General features: G+C 39.5%; 2 protein-coding genes across 3 annotated transcripts in view; both read right to left on the bottom strand.

Annotated features, from left to right (window-relative positions):
* Positions 1-3,568, bottom strand: part of LOC111864111 (neurotrophin 1-like) — a 13,994-nt gene extending 10,426 nt beyond the window's left edge. Inside the window, exon 1 of the mRNA XM_033751330.1 lies at positions 3,376-3,568. Within this exon, the coding sequence (XP_033607221.1) occupies positions 3,376-3,393 (18 nt within the window). The 5' untranslated portion in view covers positions 3,394-3,568. The remainder of the gene's footprint in view (positions 1-3,375) is intronic.
* Positions 3,569-7,983: 4,415 nt separating this feature from the next.
* Positions 7,984-22,718, bottom strand: part of LOC111864108 (ras-related protein Rap1) — a 37,287-nt gene continuing 22,552 nt past the window's right edge. For both annotated transcript variants that reach the window (XM_023851137.2, XM_023851136.2), the window contains exons 2-5: positions 15,841-16,053; positions 13,647-13,775; positions 12,069-12,221; positions 7,984-10,570 (exon numbers count right to left, since the gene is read on the bottom strand). In XM_023851137.2, coding sequence (XP_023706905.1) covers positions 10,481-10,570; positions 12,069-12,221; positions 13,647-13,775; positions 15,841-16,023 — 555 coding nt within the window. In that variant the 5' untranslated portion in view covers positions 16,024-16,053 and the 3' untranslated portion in view covers positions 7,984-10,480. The remainder of the gene's footprint in view (positions 10,571-12,068; positions 12,222-13,646; positions 13,776-15,840; positions 16,054-22,718) is intronic.

The following is a 22,718-nucleotide window of genomic DNA, read 5'->3' as shown; positions in this document are numbered from 1 at the left end:
GGGGGGGGGCGTTTAGTTCCAATAATGCTTTCGATCTCAAGTTTTCACTACCTAGGATATGAAATTGGATAATGTAAAGTGTATACATTGCAAGGAAATGAAACGGTTTATCGCTACTCCTGTTCAACTTCGCTTCAGAATACGAAATTAGGAAACTTCATGAACATTTACGAGAGAAACTGAACGGATAATGCCAACTTTTTGTTTCTACTGGTGATAATTACACACATTTCGACGAAAACGTGAATACGTCATAGTGAAAAACATAGATACCTTAGTAAATGGTACTAATTAGGATATCGAGAAACGAACGCAAATAAGATTAAGTGTAAGTAATATTCTTGTGCAGGACACATTCATAAAACCCTTGTAAGGAGAGTTAATAAAAGTAAAGAAGATAAAGTTATCCCTTTGCTTAATTGATTAAACACTACGCCATGAAGACGTATGTGGGAGCAAATGTATAGATCCATGCATTCTTAACCTCGGCACTAGTCGGATCTGAGTGGTCAGCTTCACGCCTCGGCCGCTTTATCCCCGGGGAAAAGACCATTAGATAGGAGGCTGAGCGAGCCCAAGAAGCGACATGGACGACGTGGACAGGAGAAAAGTCTTGCCCTTACCGGGACTCGAACTCCAAACCCTTAGTCGTACAGCCCGTAGCAAGTCGCTATACCGACTGCGCTATTTCGTCTCGCGGAGAGTTAGTAAAGTGTTTTAGAATATGACAAACTTTAAATCCTAGATAAATTACACTAATTATAAAGTTCACAGTAAATGGAACTGAGGAATGATGGCGAGAGTGATGTCATGATCTTTTATTTTCTCCAATCCCGAAACATGAACATTTAAAGTGTATAAAACTATGACATTTACACATAGTTTCGTATGGGTGTGAAACTTGGTCTGGCACAGATTGCTTTCGCACAGACGCACACTGTAGTTGATGCTTTCACACAGTCACCGATTCGATAAAGACACTGTACCGATATATCGATATCGGCCAGATTGTCGAATTGTTCTCTAGAAATAGGTAAGATATTTTATCGTATTCAGTAAACAACACAACCGTGTATATTCCTTCACACAGACGCTGACCTGTCGGTGTTTGCGGAAGAATCGAAATGTTTCTCTTCGCGTTCTCATTAATTAGATCATTTTTCTCACCATAATGAGAAAGTTACTGGCCGTCAGTCACAATGTGACTTTGACTTTGACTTCAGGCTCCAAATGAACCCGTGTGGAGGCGAGGGCGAATACCTCCACCGTCACCCTGCGAGTCGTAGGAGGCGACGAAAAGGGCAGTCTCGAATCAGGGAGTAAAATATGATCGGGAGTCCCAGGAGACTCGGATCCGAGAATGACTGTGCTGGTGAAGGCCAGCAGCAATTGTGAACGACAGACCCGTCCTCTCGTCAGAGAGAGCGCCCAACATCAAGAAACCGTAACTGTCTGACAGTAGTAAAAATCTGGTCGTAAGCCCCAGATGGGTGCTTTATTCCAAGACAGGCTTGGACAGAATACATACTAGCCAGATAAGCTTGAATTGTTAAATTAACTGCATGTTTCTCTGCAAGGACACAATTCAAGTGAATTTTTGATTGAAGATATTGTCTTGATTCTGGTGGCTAGCGTTGAAGAATAAATCTGTTTCATTCTTGAATAAAGATTTACATCAGAAACTTAAGAATATATGCCCAGATTGAGAATAGAACAATGAAGATACTTCCTGGATATGTCAAACAAAGAGTTTCCATCTGTCAAAACGGATCTAGAATCTTCGTAGCACCTTAATTCCATGGTTTACATTCACTGTTCACATTTAATGTTGAGAACGTGCACAGGAAGAATTTCTGAACTGCAATCGTCATATCGGAGTTTTCTGTCCAATCAGTAACGCAATTTTAGGTAGCAGATATGTCGAATAACCATGAAAGGCTTCAATATTTGTGTCCGAAAATCTTTTTCCCGTTTAGTATCTACGAATGTGAAGTTCAGTTTTTAAGTTTTCTTAATATAAACACAGAAATTTCATCAGTGTAAAAGAAAACTTCTGTATGGATATGCTGTGCAACTTCGACGTTCAAGAAACTAATGACGCGGAACAAACGCAATATTCTCACTCGTTTTCTGTGTCTGTGGACAAACAAAACGTGGGCATATTATTCTTAATTTTTTGCATTTTTGTATTTTTGATATACGGTTATATTAATGACAATATCAAAACAAGGAACACCACTAATTTTCTTTTGTGAACCAGCAGAATATAGATGCAAATTTTCGAAATGTTGGTATTATTTTTGTGATAGATACTTGGAACATGCAGTTCATATGAATACGCTGTTGTGTTATAATCTGAATTTCAAAAATGTGTTTAAATACCTAAGAGCTTTATTTTGAGTCCTGGGTAGTGACACATACTAAAAATGAGGATACCGTAAAGAAATTGAGAATTACTGTACAGTAAATAACTTACACTGAACGAAGTCTTGCACAAATTCCTTCAAACTTCAATGAACCGAGCAAACCAGTCGCCCCATACCGCACTACTTTTGATCGGTTTTCGAAATGGCCTACCAGCACCGATGCTGATGACACTGTAACGTGTGAAAAGAATAATCGATTCGATACTGACATTCGACATCGATAATATCAGATCCGTGAAAGCGGCCTAAGGAAAGAATATAGGCTTTTTTGTTATTGCTAGTGGGTTGGGACTAAGTCCCTTGTACTGCGGCCACTTCTGGCCTATTATACCAGCCCCAGATGATAGGTGAGGGTGGAGCAATTGGTGGAATGAAGATTGGCAGGGGAAACCGAAATACTAGGAGAAAACCTGCCCCAGCACCACTTTGTCCACCACAAATCCCACTTGACCAGACCCGGGCCGGGGTGGGAAGCCAGCGACTAACCACTTGAGCTATGGCGCGGCCCAAGAATATGGGCTTACTTCTAGATTGGGGTTGTTTGCAAGTAGAGTTCCTGAGGATACTTGGCTAATATGAGGGGACTTAACTTTATAAAGAAGAAACTACGTAATGACGAAGTTTATAATTGTCAGATTGACTTGCCACTCTTCTCCAGGTATTGTCAGAGCGATCGAATGAAAGATTCATGCATGTTCGATGGAAAATTTGAGGGAAACAGACCACTTCAGGGGTGTAGGAGCAAATGAGACGATGATGTTAAAACGGACTTAAAAATTTGTGTGTAAGGTTGTGGAGAGAAATGAATTGGCTCAGGACGCTCTCCACTGTCGAGATTGTGTGCATAGAACACTGAACTTTCGAGTTTAAAAAACAGCGGCGATTGTCTTAATATCACAAATGCTTTCTCCAGAGGTTTTCCAACAAAAATTATACAAGCACTTCTTACCTTCCATGCTCGATACATGTCCAGTTCACATTAACCTTACGTATTTAACCACTTCAATAATATCAGAAGTGTGACAGTAATGTTTCTGGTTGCGATATTCTCTCAGTTGTCTTGTTAGTACGTCGCTCTTGAGTCTTGAAGTATCTAAAACCTTTGTTATTCGTACAGACAGAAATCTAGCTTTGTAGGACCTAAAATTTTCATGTGTCAGTATTCATGTTAGCAGATTGCTACAAAATAATTTAAACAACATTCAAGCCTGTTAATTGTATTCGAAGCGATCATTTGTTACTCTTCTACTTGTCCATGCAGAAATCCGGTGTTAGGAAACTTTCTTTCGTGTCGGTTGGGGCTTTGTTGGAAGCACGACTGATTAAGGCCAGGCAAGGTTTCAACAGAAAATTACTACGCAATAGAAACAAGTTAATTAAAAATACATACACATTATTCAGGTCGATGGAGAAGATGGTGGACTTCAAATGGTGGTAAAACGTGTTAAACTTATGACGAAAACAGAATAACAGACATGAGCTCCCCATATGCTCGTACTTCAGGACGAATTGGATTCGTCGTAAACATACAGACAGGCCGTGCCATATCTCACGCGATTAGTCGCCGGCTTCCCACCGCGGTGGTCCGTGTTCGATCCCAGGTCAGATTATGCGGGATTTGTGGTGGACAAAGTGATGAGGTCATTGGATTTTTTCAATTGACCTAATCCTTCCGGCCGCACTATGGCCCTGGGGTTAACTCAGCCTCTAACAGAAATTAGTACCAGGAACTAATTAAATACTTTTCCTGGGGAGTAAAGCGCGGCCGGCGCATAAGGCTGACAGCCTTACCGCCATCTTTGAACCGATTGTCTAGATAATGCGGGACCCTTAACGTCTCACAGCGCTATGGGCCTTCACGGCCTGTTACGGGGATAGCTTTACTTTTTTTTTTTACAAAGTTGCACTGGGGTAGGTTTTCTCCGAGCACTTCGGTTTCCCCTGCCAATTCTCATCCGTCGACTCCACATTCAACATCTATCATCCGGGGTTGGTATAATAGGCCAATTAGTGGCAGACGTACCAAGTGGACTCAGTCTCACCCCACCACAGGAAATTAAAAGAAACATACAAGCCTAAAAACAAGATTAAAATATCATACGAAATTAATACTATTAAGTTTATTTATTCGAATTCCGAAAAAAAAAGAATATTTATGGAAATACAGGGTGTTGTAATTTATTACATAGAACATTCATCATGTACGGTGGAATTATGCAAGCGAATGTGTTAGAGAGAAGACTCAGAAGCACAGCAGCCGCACTTTAGGAATAGCACTGTACCTCATTTTTTTTTTCAAATTTGTTACTAACAATTATTGAATTCAGACAGAACACCAAATCCGTTTAGCCAGCAACTAGTTCAGATCAAATATCTGCGTATTGTTCCATGCAGAGATCTATATTCTGGAATTTAAAGTGATGTAGTCCGGTGGAAGACAACCAAAGTGTCAGAGGAATATATAATCTCCATCTCGATGGTAGAAAACAAACAAAAACAAAGTCCGTGGCTTTAGTCCGCAAGCGAACTATAGCGACCGAGCGACCGCCCCTTGTCGGCGAAGTTAGTGCCAACTTTAGCGGATAGAGGGTGTCGTGTGGTCAGCGCAATGAATCCCCACAGCCGTTAATCTCGATTTTCTACACCGGAGCCGCTATTTCCTTGAAATAGCTCCTCAGTTATCCTCACGAGGCTGAGTGAACCCCGTTCCAGATCCACCACTTCTCAGAAAATCTGGTAGCGCCGGCAATCGAACCCGGTACCTCTGGATCTGTAACCAGGAACTCTGACCACCGCAGCCGGTCATCGATGGTCGAAGAGTAGGAAACATCGGTTCACTTTCATCGCGCTACAAATTATAATGCAAAGGCAAAAACGTCCATATTCACCGGAGTTAGAACCTCAAATCCAATCTGCTGCTTCCCTCTCATAAATACCCCATTACTAGGCATGCTTCTGCAAAAACAGTCCAAACACTCAACTCAAAAAACAGAGATATTCACAGAATTGTATGGCCTGCGAGTTAAGAATTCCACTAGTAACTGCGAAATAGTATAAGTTATCCACCCAAGAAAAACAGTCAAATTAAAATAAAATAGCAATCATGGGCTTTGCTTAGTATACAAGTATTAGGGTTACACTGCGCAGATGTGACTTTACGTTTTGCTTTGGTGCTGTAAAGCCGTTCTGTTTACAGCGAACAGTAGATTTCTTCATCACAAAAGCCTGTACACCTGAAGATGGCAGTTTAGGCCGAAACATGGAGTGTCAATAAAGAGGAAACGACGAGTGAATAGTAACCGACGCAAAGTCAGAGGTTTTGGGTTGCCTGGAGAAAAGAATAAATTTTGTTCCTTACAATTTAGTCCAAAATCTTCCCTTGAACTAGGTAGCCCTACATATAATTTTACCAATAATTCGACAATTCTGGGAGATGTTACGAAATTTACATGGACTACAGATTCGGTGTCCCTGATTTATGCTTAAGAACGGGTTGACAACCATAAATGCGGATTTGAAAGGCATGTATATTATTTATAGCTATAACGCTGGTTTATTTATTCAAAACTGTACAACTTCACAAAATTGAGTTCTGAATTATGGGGTTCCAAACTCCTTAAAAACGCAGCTTCAGCGCCCTAGCAAACGACTCCTTCCTTATCCTGCACTAATTCGTCCCACGTCGTGTAAAACCCTGCACTGGTGGAATACTGGACTTTTACAACCGAACACTGATCCCAGTACGTGACACAGTTCGGATTCGTTCCCTACATACTGCGACAACACAGTAGCGTAGTTGGTTGAGGCACCATGCTACGAGCCGGAAGGTCGCGGGATCGAATCCCGACGAGGTGGATTTTTTTTTTTAATTTTATCTAATCCTTCCAGCCGCACTATGGCCGTGGGGTCGATTCAGCCTCTAACAGAAATGAGTACCAGGAGATTCCTGGGGGCAAAGGGTGGCCAGCACATAAGGCTGACAACCTTACTGCCATCTATGAGCTGACTGTCTAAAAAATGTGGAAGCCTCAACATCTCACAACCCTATGGGTCTCCATGGCCTGCTACAGGGATAACTTTACTATTTTACTTACTTTTACATGCTGAGAGACTGCACAGCTGCTAAAATGTTTTTACCCACTGATTACATTTGCACAGTCATTAAGAACACCCTACAATGATATATACAAATATAGCTATCCTAGTTCACAGCCTTCATGGTGTTTGTGCTTGCTACATAATTTGCCACTTTTCCACTTGGTCAATTGCAGTGATATTATCAAAGAGTAAACGTTATTGGTCCTCTTGTAGTATGTCTTACATCTCTCTCAGATTTAACTTCCTTGCATCAACCTAAAGGCCCATAATCCTACTCACATTCAAGGTGTGACCTTTATATCATGGAGTGGAACTTTATAAGTTGTGGATTTTCTATATTTAAGCATCTGTTACCCTGTGCATACAGCATACAGACTATAAATACTAATGAAAAAGAAAAGGCTTGTGAATAATCAAAAACTGTGACAAACCTAGGTACTGTTGAATATAAAAATTCAGAACTGTATGGGTCATGTCTTATTTAATTATCTCAAAAAATGTACAACTTGTGGAAGGTATATTTAACTTTATTTTATTCTAATGAAAAAGAAAAGGCTTGTGAATAATCAAAAACTGTGACAAACCTAGGTACTGTTGAATATAAAAATTCAGAACTGTATGGGTCATGTCTTATTTAATTATCTCAAAAAATGTACAACTTGTGGAAGGTATATTTAACTTTATGTTTCATTTTTCTGCAAAACTTCTGTAAGAAACACTCTTTACTCTGATAAATAATTAAAGAGTAACAGTCAAGAAACACATGAAGGTCTTCAACTAACATGACTGTTAAAAGTCTGACCTAAATGAAAGCTGAAATGGCTCAAAGATTTCTTGTAATAATTTTCAGTGTCAACTTTAATTATCCATCCTCACAGGTCTTGTCTCATGTGTACTGACAGACAAATGGACTGAGAAAAAAATGGCAATCCATGGGGTTGTGGCACATGAATAATTGCAAACCAGATACACATAAGCATACAGTAATTGTGTCTATTTAAACAAAGGTGGGAAATATCTCAATTTGCAATCAAGCTCTGCACCACATACTGACTGAAGATATCAGTTGCAGACATTACAGGACCACGTGGCTGCAAAATGTGTACAATTGTGGTTTTGTACAACTCCAGCTTCAATATTTTTTTGGTCAGAGTCCCCTTTGCTATTTGACACACCAACTTTTATTTTCATATTATGTGAAATGTAAGTCTGCTAGGAACTCTCACGGAGCTGAGCCCTTCTTGAGAACCTGCCAACTGTGCAGTCACTCAAGAACTTCCCAACATTTTATGGAGCTTGAAGGTTCATCACCGTGTTCACAAGAGCTCTCCACTGGTCCCTACCCTGAGCAATGGCAGATCTGCTTGGAAAAAATGGGATCAAAGATGAAATGACTGATTGGAGGTACTTTAACTAGGAGAGAATAATCATACATTCCAAGTTTTGAAAACAGAAAGTGTAAAGAAAGTTCAGAAAACTCATTTATTATCAGTTTATGAAGCATTTACAATAAAGGGGTGAAAAGGTTTTTAATGATTGATTGATTTGCTATTGGGCCCACTCCTTACCCGCTGACTACTCCACTGACTGATGATTGGAGATCAAAATTCTACAACTGCATGATCATTTGATACACAAGAAAAACCATGCAATTTTGAAGTGCAATTTGGGAAGAAACATTTGTGCTAAATGTGACATTATGTAACAAAAATATGAAAAATAAGCATTTCAAATGACCTAATTAAATCAGGGAAACTATGAACTTGGAACTGCATGTTACTCACTCAAAACTACCCTGTGCTTAGGGATATTCACAATTCCACATATACAGAAATACTTTTCCAAGAATTTAATTCATTTGTTGGCATGGAACAAACCACAAAGTGGGGAAAGAAGCTCAGAGTGAAGCAGATATTGCTTTTAACAAATTGAGGATAGGAAGCACTCGGAGATGACTGCTTCATCTCAAGGTGTGTTCAGATATTCCTGCACCTAATCATAACATACAATATACTATCTCTGAATGCAAACTGCAAGTAAATCTAATATTATGTACATTATAGCAGGCAAGCTGTTTCAGATTTTTATGTGACAATAAATACAGTTCTTCCCAAAACATTATCATGCATCAATAAAAGGCAAACCTATACATGGACAATCTTATTAATGTACTTTAAAAATACACACAAAAACAAAGAGGGAGACTCGATACTTCAAATGTCCATATGCAAATGATACACAATTTTAGATTACTATTTTTGTGTTTCTCCTGTGGGCTATTAAAGTGGTACAAATTCTATTTATACATTCTGATGCATGTCAAAACTACCTCATCAAGCGTTTTTTCCTCTTCACATTTAAACGTACACGATACTGAATGGAATTAAATATGATAAAATATTATCTTTACTCTGTATTATGCAGAAACATAAACATCAACACCAGACAAAATACTGTTCTTGCAGAACTAAACTTACTGAACACCATCTACTTATATATATAGTTGACTGCTCCAGATTCCCTCACATTTTCACATATTAGCAGATATGTATACTTAATCTACTATGTTATGCAACAATGCATCAGCATATTTTTGATCATTATGTCCAACATAAAGTATGTCAAGCAGAAACACAACCATATAAAAATATACAAAAATATGTTGCATTTCATATGCCAGGTCTTTTTAAAAACATTTCAAACACAGCAGCTTGCATGAAGAGACAGGACAAAATTGTTTCATTTCCCACTTTGTCTTTGGCGGGCCCACATGCTAAGCTCCAGTTTTCCTTCCTTGTACTGCCATTCGAGCATACATATGACAGCGGCAAAATTTTTAACTTCAAAATTACATTTCGAAAAAGGAGGTCGACAGGATTGGAAGAGACAAAAACGATATTCATTACAACAGCCAATGAGCAACAAGTCAAAATACATACATTTTACATAACAATTAACTAATATGACACTCAAAAACAATCTATATGCAATAATTACCATTTCTTCATTATTCTGGTGAAAGGTGGAAGGAAAACTAGGGGGGAAGGGGGTATAACATTTGCTGAATTATGTGAATAAATTGTTCTACATTTCCAGATAAAAAGTAGGAAACACTATCACCATAATAATTGTTTGCTTTTCCTCTCTTATATATATATTTTTTTGTTATTTTTGTTTTCTGCACAAATTTACAAAGAGACCTTGGCAGCTTTACACAGAATGAGATATGAATGACAACAGTCACTTAGTTGGTCGGTTTTTCTGTTCCATTCAGTCCACAGGGCCTGTGGAGACAGAACAGCTCAAGCAAATCAATGCTGTCCAGTCAGAAAGTGAAGGCCAGGTGGAAGTGGCATGCATGAAGCCAAGTCATGCCATAAACCAACTAATCTGGACCATGGTTTCGCTGTGGTGGGAGGCATGAAAGTGGGGACAAGGGTGGGAGGACTCAGTACAGAATATATTAAGGCCACAGACTGAAAAAAGAGTAGTTTCACTACAACCTTTTTTAGCTGATCATTCTTCGTTTTCTTTCAACTGGCGAGATCTTCGAGTCCTGTTATGGTGACACATGGAGCTTTCCAAAAAGAGAGAAATATATGCTGCCCACATGTTGCAAAATGCCACTGGTCTTCTTGGTAGGCCTCCGAAGTTGACATCTCAGCACAAAGAATGGCACCGACCCTTAACTGCCGAATCCTCATGCCTTTCCTGCGTTGCTTCTCCCTAAAAAATGCTCCTGGGACTTAGACAGTACCCAATGCAGGCCTGGGCCAACACCAGGTGTTCGACAGGCTCTTGGGATAACAACATGACCACAGATTGATTCATTTTGATAAGATAACTGTGGGCCGGGGAAACCCATTCCCTCCCCACCCCTCATCCTGTCGGTGCCAGGCCACAACATTATGTCATGTACAGTTCAGGTTGGCACCGTGTGCGCCACTTGGTCTTTCTTATAGAAGCACACAAAGGGACTTCTTCTTCTGTTTTGGTTTCTTCTCTGGTGACTTCTTGTTAATTTGTCGTACTAAATCATAAAATATCTGCAAACAGAAATGCACAGTTTGAATGCAACACAGTATTACCTGTAGTCAGTACATTACTTATCCACCTACGGTAACCGCCTAACATCAGTGTCACGGAGAATGAAGTGGAATAATGAGTAGGCAAACTACAATTTGAGGTTCTTGCAGCAATAACTATGGAGATTACTATTTTCTGGCATGCAATGTCACGTAGCCTGGTACAAATGTGCCAATCCTGATAAGTTCGAGGCAGCTAGTCAAACCAGCTGTTATTTGGAACCAGGTGTGAGCAGCACATATACCCAAATTGTGTTCAACTTTGGCTATTTTACACTAGTCTTTGGCTACGTCCAACTCACTCCTGGTATCTCTCTTGGTTGGATTTATTTTTTTGAATTACTCGGCAAATGTAACGATTATTTGGTATTCGTCTTGGCCCTGTTATTAGCTGTCAGCTGAAATGGAATCACACCATGGTTGGTGCTCATGACTGTAAACATAAGGGCCTACTGTGTATGTTATGACCTGGGTCATCTTGTGCCTTGTTTATTTTCTGTTATTACATACATTGTAACTGTATCAGTAATTTATTTACTTGCACAATGCACTCCTTAAGGAAGATCCTAAGCAGTGGACCAAATGTGAAAGTAAGGCAAATAAGAGGAAGTACTCGTTGGACTGGCAGCCACTCATCCATGATGTTTCTGGCTGTGTGGAAAATTGTCTGCATAAAAGAACACTGAATTTTGCCTGGAAAATTTATAACTCCTAAACAAGTAATATTCTCGTATGACTGGTTAGTCATGGAATTTGTACCGATATATTCATAAACTCAGTACATGCCTTAAAATAAAAATACTTATTTTATCAAGGTGAATAGACTGGGACAGAAATGTTTGTTTGTGCTAAAGAATTCTAATTGCACATGCACCAAAATTATCTTTCCTTACATACAAATTTATTTTACAGCTTAAATTCATAATAGTGGTGGGGTCCTGAAAACATGGTAATGAATCTTTGGGCTCCACAAAATACAAGGCATTTCTTTATTTGATAAAGGCTATTCATTTCTCAAGACTCTGCCCCATTGTATCAGGTATATTAGGTAATTATTTTGCTTTACATCTAAGCAATATCCAGTGGTTATATGGGGTATCAAATTGTAGGACGATTGTGAAAGATGAATTCGAAGGGGTACAGAACTGGTTATGGTCTATATTCCAGTATTCACTTGGACAGAGGAAAACCGTGACCATTTTTACTCTGGACAGCTGATCTCAATGTTGAGAATCAAACACAGGGCAACCTGAGTACAAACAGAAGTGGTAACCACTCAACCACAATATCTGGCAGGGAATTGTAGATTTCTTTAAATGAGGTACAAACTGAAAACAGTTAACTTATGGGTTCAGGAATTCTTTCTGGTAATCCAAACAGCATTATAGGAACAGCATATAACAGCATAGGAATATACCTGATGCACATGTGGATATACTCAGTTAAGTCATTCACTTACATCATTTACATTAATTTTGGCTTTGGCAGATGTTTCCATAAATGCACAGCTGAACTGCCGTGCCAAGTTGACCCCCTGGTCCTTGCCGACCACTCGTTCATCTTCCAAGTCACACTTATTCCCCACTAACACCATCGGTACATCTTCAGTATCCTGTACATATAGCATTTTAAATGACAAATATTTTACTGCAGACCAATCACAAAATATGTTCAAATACACTGCACGTACAATACAGTTTCATATAAAAATGGGTCAACAGTATATAGCCTGAACTACTGGTAGTATTTTTAATCGTACCATAAATAAATAAAATAAATAAAGGTATGGCAAAAATTCAAATCATGCACTACTTTTCAGAGGCTCATTTTCTCACTGGGAGCAATTATTAGCTAAGTACTGTAGAGTTTATTTTATGTTCTTAACACATTTGCACCTTTCAGCTTGTGATGAAAGTAAACTAACATTGAAAGTGTATGCGAATTATAAAATCTGAATGCAAACAACTAAACAGCACATTTAGCCCTAATGCATATTCTAACCCCAGAACTTCTAAATCACATTGTTTAGTAATCTTATTTGTGAAGTCTCCATCTACAAGAATAACGGGGGAAAAAAATTAACTTCTACTTCTGACTTCTGAAATCAAAACATTTTTTTCAAATATATCTTGACATGAGATGACTTCATTCCCCACTGGAACAAGCAAACCTATACCAACAGTCTTTACCAGGTACACCACTACTACAAACATGGCAGTTAACTTTATTGGATATGTTTTTGCTTGGTAACTGCACAATTTCACAGGCAGGCATTTTATTATTAAATATACTCATATATCTAATCTCCTGCACAAGTTTGACCTTTCTTGATTAGTCTGCAGATGGAATAATGACTCGATTTCATAATTTAATCTGCATGTGGTTTATGATAATCAAATCTAAGGTTACGTAATGGCTAATACAATAAAGTCACACAGCAAGTGTCTCATGCTGATTGGTGCACTGAAATATACCCCGTGCATTCTCAACCGTTCAATTTTGGAATGCCAGTCTTCCAATCTAATTGGTTATTAAAATGGTATATATGTCATCACATGCTCCGTATCTTGTTTTAGGGAAAATGTCAACAGAATTCTGGGATGAAGTGATACAAATCACTAATGGTTGAGTCTCTTTCTGGCTGCTGCTTGCTATGTCCAGCACACACACATACTTTTGAGACTGCCAGTATAAAATTATTATTTACAGCAAACATATCCTTTTGCATCTATGCAGGGTTTTGCAAAGTCTGGTCTTGAACCAAGGGCTTCTCCAATTTCACTGGAACTATGCTAAATAGGGGAAGCCTTTAAACTGAGGAACATTATGTGGAACTTCCATTTCCAAAGTTCTGTTTGCCGTTGCCGGCCCATTTGTGACCAATATCACTCAAATGATGAGGCATGAAAAATAGTCAATTACAGTATAAAATCAAGCTCTGCTGCCAATATAAACATTCAAGTAGGAACAGTTATTTTTGAAATTCAAAGAACAATGTTTTTTAAACAGACTATATGGAAGGAAACATCACACTTACTTTAACCCGCAAAATTTGTTCTCTTAAGTCTTGTAAATCATTAAATGTCGATTGTGCTGTGATGGAATACACTAGGACGAATCCCTGGCCATTTTTCATATATAGATCCCTCATTGCTGTAAATTGTTCCTGAAAATCAAAGCGGCAAGGATCAACACAAATTCAATATAATAACTAGATCTATCCACAACTGACATTATTTTCCGACGAAGCATGGATTCACTTGTAGGGATACATAATTTCTTCACTAGTCGTAACTGTAACTACATTTAAGTATTACATTATTGCAGGTTTACACAATTTACAACCACTACACGCTAATCTTCCGAGTGCATCTGTCATAGTCTTCACGTATTTATAATGCGGGAGTTAAACGAGTCTCACTGAATCACATGCTCCCGATATTACTGTACTACTGCACACACGAAGTTTTCTATTTCACACGCAAAATCTTCACAGGCAGACCTTTTGTTTTCTTCTGAGCTCCTGGTTTCATTTCACTCTGCCAGCTTACAGCTGAACTGTAACTGCCCCTTGAACTTGAACTCTCCACTCTCAGTTCCAACTCGCTCTGTCCGTGTGCTTCTGCCACACTACTGCTGCTTCTACGATGAACTCAGAACTCTGTCACTCACTTATATAGCCGAGGGGCCAACATCAACCAACAGTAAACACATATCATGTGACCCCTACCCACTGTTGCTGTGTGATGTCACCGTGCATGCACAGCTGATGGACAAGCAGGAAACATGCCATGTGACGGCCACCCACTCTTGATGCGTGATGTCACCAATCCTACGCCAACTGACAGACACACAGAAAACACAGCTTGCTCTACTGTCGAGGGCGTGTTTACAGAGCTGTTTCCTGGCAACACGATCATCACATACGTCACAATAAATACTCAAAATAATCTCAACTGGAGTTCACAGAATCCACATCTAAATAATAAGTCCTGCTCCATCCAGAGAAAGTTGGTGTCTGGTGTGCTGTAATTGCAAGGAGGATTGCTGGACCTGTGCATCTTAATGAAATAATTAATTGTGAAAGATATGTGCAGGTCATTACTGGGCAATTCTTTCCAGAGTTAACAGAAGAAGAAAGACTCTATGGCTGGTTTCACTAAGACTCAGCTACTGCCCACACTGCATATGCGTCTATGCAGGCTTTGTTCAGTGTCTTTGGGGAGAGAATTATCTGCAGTGATATTTGGCCAGCACATTCACTGGATTCTAAACCTTGTGATTTTTTCTTCTGGGGTTGTTTGAAGGACAAAGTTTACAACAGTAACTCCCAAACAGAAGAACTAGAAGAAAATATTCCTGCAGAACATCTTCAAAGGGTAAATCAGAACCTCTTACACTGGTGCGAGGAGAGTCTATGCATAGAGGGACAGTATTTTCAACACCCCCCCGTTATTATAAACTTCCCTTCATTCCAAATGTTACTAGCCATCAGTCACACTGATTTATTGGCAAAATTTGTACACTCCTTGCAGCAAGCAGTGCACTGGCCGCCTTGAAGCGCAGAGCTGTGGAACTGATAAACAAAGTAAAAATCCTCCTTGTATAAACCAATAAAAAACTTCTGAGAATTGGGATTTGTGGTTCACATGGTGGCAAACATTAAGACCACAAATTCCTGGAATGTGATACCATGTAAACTGGCAGATATATACCAAAGTTCCCATCTACCAAATTACACAGCATCACATCCTAGAAGACAGCAGTCTTAATTGTGGAGAAGAAAGTGATATATGTTAGCCATAGAAATTCTTTCCCAGCAGTTTATCTTCAAAACATACATCAGATCGATGAAATAGAGGACATAACAGGCTCACGCTGGCCATGGAGATTTCTCAACAGTTAAATGTGCAAGCAAATCTTTGGTTCTTCTGTAGCAGAAACCATTAAATTATCATTCAAAGTACTCAAAATTGGCACCAAAACAATGTCTACTTTGTTGCTAGAGTCAAGTGCTTTATGCCTTAAGGATGGTTAAGAAGTCACAACACATATCATTCAAGCTTTACTTTCAGCACACACAAATAACATGCTTCAGAAGAGCCAAAACTTCAACATTGAGATAAGTCTCATTCTGGTAAGTAATTAGAGCTAATCAAATTTATGTAGAATAACATTAAGACCCTTACATGGAATAACTGCATTGAGGTCAATGCTGAAATTCTGCTTACCGTGCCAGCTGTATCTAGAATTTCTAGCATACACTGCTGCCCATCCACTTCAACTTGCTTCCGGTAGCTGTCCTCAATGGTAGGGTCATATTTCTCTACAAAGATGCCTTGAACAAACTGGACGGTAAGAGCTGATTTGCCCACACCTCCACTCCCCAGCACCACAATCTTGTACTCACGCATCCTCTATGGTAACGCCCCTTCCCACTGGTTCTGAAAATAAACACAAATTAAATTCCTAATATTTACTACTAAAGAAGACCACAGCAGAATATAAATACAATTTGAAAATGAACTGCCAGGTTTAGGATAGAATTTCGCGTTCACAAGAGCCTTCCACTGGTCCCTATCCTGAGTCAGATCAATCCAATCCATACCATCCTATCCTATCTCTCTAGGATCCATTTTAATATTGTCCACCCACCTATGCCTTGGTCTTCCCAGTGGTCTCCTTCCTTCTGGCTTTCCCACCAATATCCTATATGCATTCCTCTTCTCCCCCATTCGTGCTACATGCCCTGCCCTCCTTGACTTGATAATTTTAATTATACTTGGAAAAGAGTACAAGTTATGAAGCTCCTCATTATGCAGCTTTCTTGTCAACAGTTAGCATTTAATATTACAACACCAGGCACCGTTATGAAATTCACAAGGAAAGATGTGACAATGGTAAGGAAGAACAACTGCACAAACAAAAATCTATGCTACAAAGCAACAAAATGTTTTCTAGATTCTAAAGGGTTCTGACAATGGCGTATAACACTCAGAATTACTGGGGTTTTGAACTTTGTCTATCATCCAGTATTCTAGAAACTAGAAAACACAATGTTTCAGAAGATGGATCTGTTTCCATCCTCAGGTGAGGGGGGAAGACACCTACTCAGTTGGGTTCATTGACTGAGGTAAACTTTTTCTAAGGGACCCAAGTGAGTAGGTGTCTTCCCCTGTCACATGAAGACAGAAACAAACCCGGTTTCTGAAAGTGTTTTTGCTAGTTTCTAGAATGCTGAACGATGTACAAAGTCCAAAAATCCAGTAATTCCAAAATGCTTTCTGTTTAGTTAATAAAACAAGTGAAGTGGTAATGAAAGCAAGTTATGAATTACCTTATCTGAATCTCACTCTAAATTTCTTGTACAAAGGCCAATTTATTCAAGAATAATTCACTGAAACTGAAATTAAGTGTCTTTATAGGGAGAAGGACTGAAAAAAACATCTGTCTCACTAGTAATATGTAGGATGAATCTGGCCTTACCAAAAACCTCAGAGATCAATTAGAATACCAAATACAGAGCTTCATGCCTACTTAATAACAATTTCAATGCATGGCACTAGTACTAGTGAATGTCTTTCCTGTGAATTGGAGAAAACACCTGGATTTGCTTCAGGAGAGTGAGTGCAATGAATTGTTATCACAGAGAACCTGCAATGATGCAAGGTGCTGAATAGTTTTTATGACCTGAGATACTGAATCACATATTCTTGGAATTGAAGGAACAAGCTGTAACTCAGAGTTAGGAGAATTTAACGAGTCCAAGACTTTTGCTTTTCAGTTGATATCACAAGGCACCTATGTGAGTTGAAAAGAACAAAGTGGTTATGTCTACACATGACATAAAAACATTTCAAACAAAACTCTGGAAATTCAAATAAAGAGGGGCAATTTGGCACATCTGCAATTTGCAAATTCTTACATGAGAGAGAGTCACATCCAATGTTCAACAACTATACACAAAATACTGGACTCTTAAAAAGTGAATATGTTACGTTTCAAGATTTAAAGCTACGTGAAATAAAGCTTGCCACATTTATTGCAATATTCAATTCTGATTAAGCTCTACAAACGGAACTGACTGAACTGCAGTGAGGCTCAATGTGCATGCCAGCAGTAATTGTGTGTGTGATCAACTGATTTTGTTCATGAAAAGAAACGTGACTCCCGAGACATCAAGAATAAGAGGCGCACACACTTGTCATCTGTGATGAAATTAGTATTAGCTCAAGAATTAAAACCCAGCTGAGTGTAAATAAAAGTGATTCCACTGAAAAGACTTCCATAACAGAATAAATGATGTAGCCCTAAATAAAAACGTTAGCCATCACTTTTTCATTTGCGAGCTAGTAGTAACATTGAACTGTTTTAATTTTGTATTTAATGACGCTAAAGCAGATGATGAAGTGTTACATGGTAGGAGGATCATTGAACAGGAAATGATGTGGAAGGAAGTATTTCTGACAAAATTCAAGACACAATCTCACAATATGCCTGTAGGCACCTCAGTCAGGATTGCCTTTCTCCAGCCTGAGCTATGAACCTGGCACCTTCCAGACATGAAGTGTGAGTGCTAGTTATTCATCTGTGACATCCAGTGTCAGTAAATAAACAAATCTACAGATGCTGGTGGCCAAAGTCTACTTACATGGCTTGTGGCCCACCTGAAACATTTATTTCCATGTAATCCGTATGCAGCAGTGAGACTAACATGCCTGTGCTCTGGGAATTCCCTGTGGTTTCTCTACAACTGATAAAATAAGTATCCAGAAGGTCAGGGAGAAATGCACATAAAGGGAAAAGAAATCTACATCTCCCTTTCCTTCCTGTATGAACAAAATGTGTGCTGCCAACTGCAGAAGTCAAATGATGTATGTTATGTTTATAAGGGTGAAATGGAGACTGGGNGGATACAAGCTTACTTTAACACATCTACATCCTTGCAAACAGAGTTTCGGTGGAAGGCGAAATGTCAATGCCATGGTAAATGCAGGCAGGGGTGCCACAAGGCTCAGTCCTGTCCCGTACTCTTTACAATTTCTATATAAATGATGTCCCCCAAACACATGTTCACCTAGCCCTCTTCGCAGATGACATCTGTCTGTATGTGAAAGATCGCAAGGAGGGTTTTATTGTCAGAAAACTTCGGCATGGTCTTAGTTCATGGAGACCTGGTGTCAGCACTGGAATATAAAAATTAATGAAGACAGGACTCAGGGGTACTTCTCTTGTAGTCGTCAACCGCCTGAGTCTTCTATTACACTAAATGGATGAAATATTCCGCTTGTAAATATATGCAAAATATATCTGTGTAATCTGCGATAAGAGAGTTACATGGAGATTGCACATAGAAATTATCGAAGCTAAGGCCTTAAGAGTTTATTCCGTATTCAAAAGTGAGCGATTGAGCGCTGACATTAAACTGACCCTCCACAAAGCTCTCATTAGATCTGTAATGACGTATGCTAGTCCTGCCTGGGAATTTGCAGCGATACGAATCCAACAAAACTGCAGTGCCTGCAAAACAAGGTTCTCCACACCACTGGCAATTTTCCAAGGCGCACAGCAGATTGAGATTTACACAAGGCTTTCAAAATTCTGTATGTATATGATTATATAACAAAATTATGCAGAAGTCATACAAAATCATGATAATGAAAATGTTTCCAATATTTGACAAGGCAAAGCCCCGACACAGAAAATATATAAGAGGCTTAAACTTGGCGGTTGTCAAGCATATGACCGTTCAAGTCACCAGACTGCCGTTGTAGCGGATGCTACTAGAAAAAGGGCATAGTCTGCTGTAATGAGCCTGGACTGACAGAGGCCTTGTATATATTGTACACAGGATTAGATAATATCTGTAAACTCTCTCGAACTCCCATCCCAGGAGTAGTCCAAGGATTTCTGGAGGTAACTGTCTTTAAAAATGAAATAATGGTATACATATTACATACTTCTGTATTACTGTAAACAGCCGTTATCAAACAAATCAGCTGTGCAGCTTTGCAAGGGGATGGACAGAAGAGATTGCAAGCCTTATCTCTTGCGTAAGAAAAATGTCAATACCATAACATGCCTCTCTGCTCAATGAAATCAAAGACATGATTAAGGAAGTCGATTCATCAGTTGGGAACTATTAATCATTAGCAGGAGCACCAACGCCCAGGGCAAAGTCCTGCCACTAGATAATATTTTTACTCCATTAAAGTGACTCACTGCTGTAATCAACATCAACTCTGTTTGCCTAAACATGAAGTAACTAACTCCAGGAACGAGCCTGATTCTTGATAAGATTGTCGCCACTAATCCATTGAGGAAATTTCTTGCTTTTTGTGGTTTAGTACCATGTTCACAAGTGCTCATCACTGGGCCTCAAGCGAGCCAAACAAATCAGGTTTGCCTCTATTACTGTTAAGATCTATTTAAATATTCTTATATGCTCCTACCTCTTCCAAAAAAAAAATCCTTTAGGATTTCCGGTAAAAAATCTGTACGCATTTCAGACTTCTCCCATTAATACTACAGGTTTCCTTTCTCCATTGTCCTTGACCTGATCACCCTAGTAACGTTTGGTTGTGAGTATACATTATGGAGCTCTTCAATCTACAATATCCCCCCAGCTTCCCATCACTTCCTATTGCTCAGTACCTGGTTTGAATCACCCACACGGAAATTTTTATCATGATAACATATGAATACTGGCTGCGACGAACTTGTTTTCCTTCCAAAGTTAACGTAAATGGGAGGAAATTCATCAGTATAGTTTACCTTTCCAAGCAGGAACTGTTTATTGCCGTAAACACGAGATCTCCGCCTGGGAGGCCTTAATCATATCTGAGGATTGCACAAATCCTGAACATACCGCTGTAAACAGGACCCTATTAGGATTTACAGTTAACAAGAACTGAGAGAGAAGTTCAGCTGCCGCTCAAACACAAATCAATAAACGCACGTGTCGTGATCCTTGAGCTCAGGACCACAAATACAATGCCCTGTTTTTTAAACCGTGGGGCACATGTTGAAAAAAAAACAAGTTTCAGAAATGGGCCGTGTAACAAATATCTGTTAGTTCTTTAGGAAGCAGTGGAAACTAGACGTACAGCGACCGTAACAGTCAAATGCGATCTGACAGAATAAAGAGAGATTTTACTTCTCCAAATCACCAATACTTAAATGAGCTTGAATATAGAGAAGCGATGTTTTTACTGAGAAGAAATTTAAAATTTAGTTTTGATTAGATTTGCTCTTCAGAGCGCTATTAACCCAGTCACTATACATTGTGTAATTGTAACTATGCCATACACAACGACTTTCATTGGTAGAAATAAGAGTAGGGAATGAGTCCAAATGGTTGATTTTCCACAATGAGCAACAGAGAATTTCATAACTGCTCGGGCAAAGCAACATTCAACATATGAGGCAGAGCTGTGTCCAGTTGGAACAGTCAGCGTCCCGACACTATACCCGTGTACGACTGTCTTAATAATTATCCTCCCATCTGCGCATGGATATCCCAAGTTTTCCGCATGAACTTGTATTATGCACTTCGGTTCTGACGAAAGTTAACAGGGGGACCCCTACTTTTCATTCCCCCTTTCGCCATGCCAACCGCAACGTATTTCTGGAACGCCCCAACCCCAAGTGATTGACGAGGGATTTCTATGCACGCAATTCCTGGGTACCTGCCGAAGTCTGCACCCGTTTCCTTACATCTTCCCGCCATAGTGCTTAATTAATCAATCATCGGGGAAACTTTACCTTAACAACGAACTCAACCACCAACTTGCATCTTCATAGTAACTATATAACCGTAAGGAGCAGAATTAAGAATATTAATACATTCATCCATGCTTATCCTTTGTCAGTGAAGATTCATTCACCCTCCATAAACAAATGCACGAAATGGGCGTTTAATGTAAAAGGCCTGGGATACTTCCGATTGCAAGGCCACACCTGAGGTAAAGTCACGACAACACACAACCCATGAAACCTATGGCTCCAACCAATCTTTGGCATTGGTAGTGGAAGATCAAGTCTCTAATTTCCATAACGCCCCGAAAGTCCTTTCGATGTCCACTGGATACGATCGGTGGAACCCACATCATTTTGGACATGGCGGTGAACAGAAACCGCCTAAAGGCATCTGTCGTCGGTAAAAACCTGGTCATAATGTTTGAGTACTTACTGAAGGTAATAACATTAAACTCCATTATTGTGCTTTCAAAACACGGACACACACACAAGAAAAACAAATTCCGTAATTTTAGTCCGCAAGCGAACTATACCGACCGAGCGACCGCCGCTTGTCGCCGAAGTTAGTGCGAACTTTAGCGGATAGGCAGTGTCGCGTGGTCAGCGCAACGAATCCCTACGGCCGTTAATTTCAGTTTTCTATACCGGAGCGCTATTTCCTTGAGCTCCTCAATTATCCTCACGAGGCTGAGTGGACTCCGTTCCAGACCCACTACTTCTCAGAAAATCTGGTAGCGCCGGGAATCGAACTCGGACCTCCGTATCTGTAGCCAGGAACTCTGACCACTAGACCACAGAGGCGGTTTAAATTGGAGAGGTAGCTTGCAAAACACAGGCTTTGCATAAGCTTTACAACTATAATCACATAATTTTGAGACATACTTTATAGCATTAGTTCCCATATAACAACAGAGTAGTCATGGGCCAATAAACTAAGACGCGCTAACGGCTCGCAAACAGCCTTATCTCACTTCCGTGTGGGCAACTACCACTGGCCTTACAGTGCCCAGTGACTTATCTCAGGCCTTTATCATATGCTCCTTCTGGCTGGAAAGTAACAGCCAACTCTAATAACAGTTTCAACATCCTCCTGTATTAAATTTTGGATTATGTATAATGTCGACGGAAACAAATTCCCAAGCAGAATATGAACAAAACGTTCACCTACGAACGGCATCTCTGATGGGCAGAGCTAGTCAAATTTCACGCGCAAGTTACCGCAACTTTGTACACATTTAATGTATGACTAGAACCGTGAACCCAACTTGTAATGAAAGAACAATAATATCGAATTACAAAAATAAAGATTACGGTCCTCTGAGATTTGGCGTCGTGTACACTGGTATATTTA

Source organism: Cryptotermes secundus, unplaced genomic scaffold, assembly GCF_002891405.2.
Source record: "Cryptotermes secundus unplaced genomic scaffold, Csec_1.0 scaffold708, whole genome shotgun sequence".
Taxonomy (NCBI): Eukaryota; Metazoa; Arthropoda; class Insecta; order Blattodea; family Kalotermitidae; genus Cryptotermes; species Cryptotermes secundus.
This window is presented reverse-complemented; position numbering and strand designations above follow the sequence as displayed.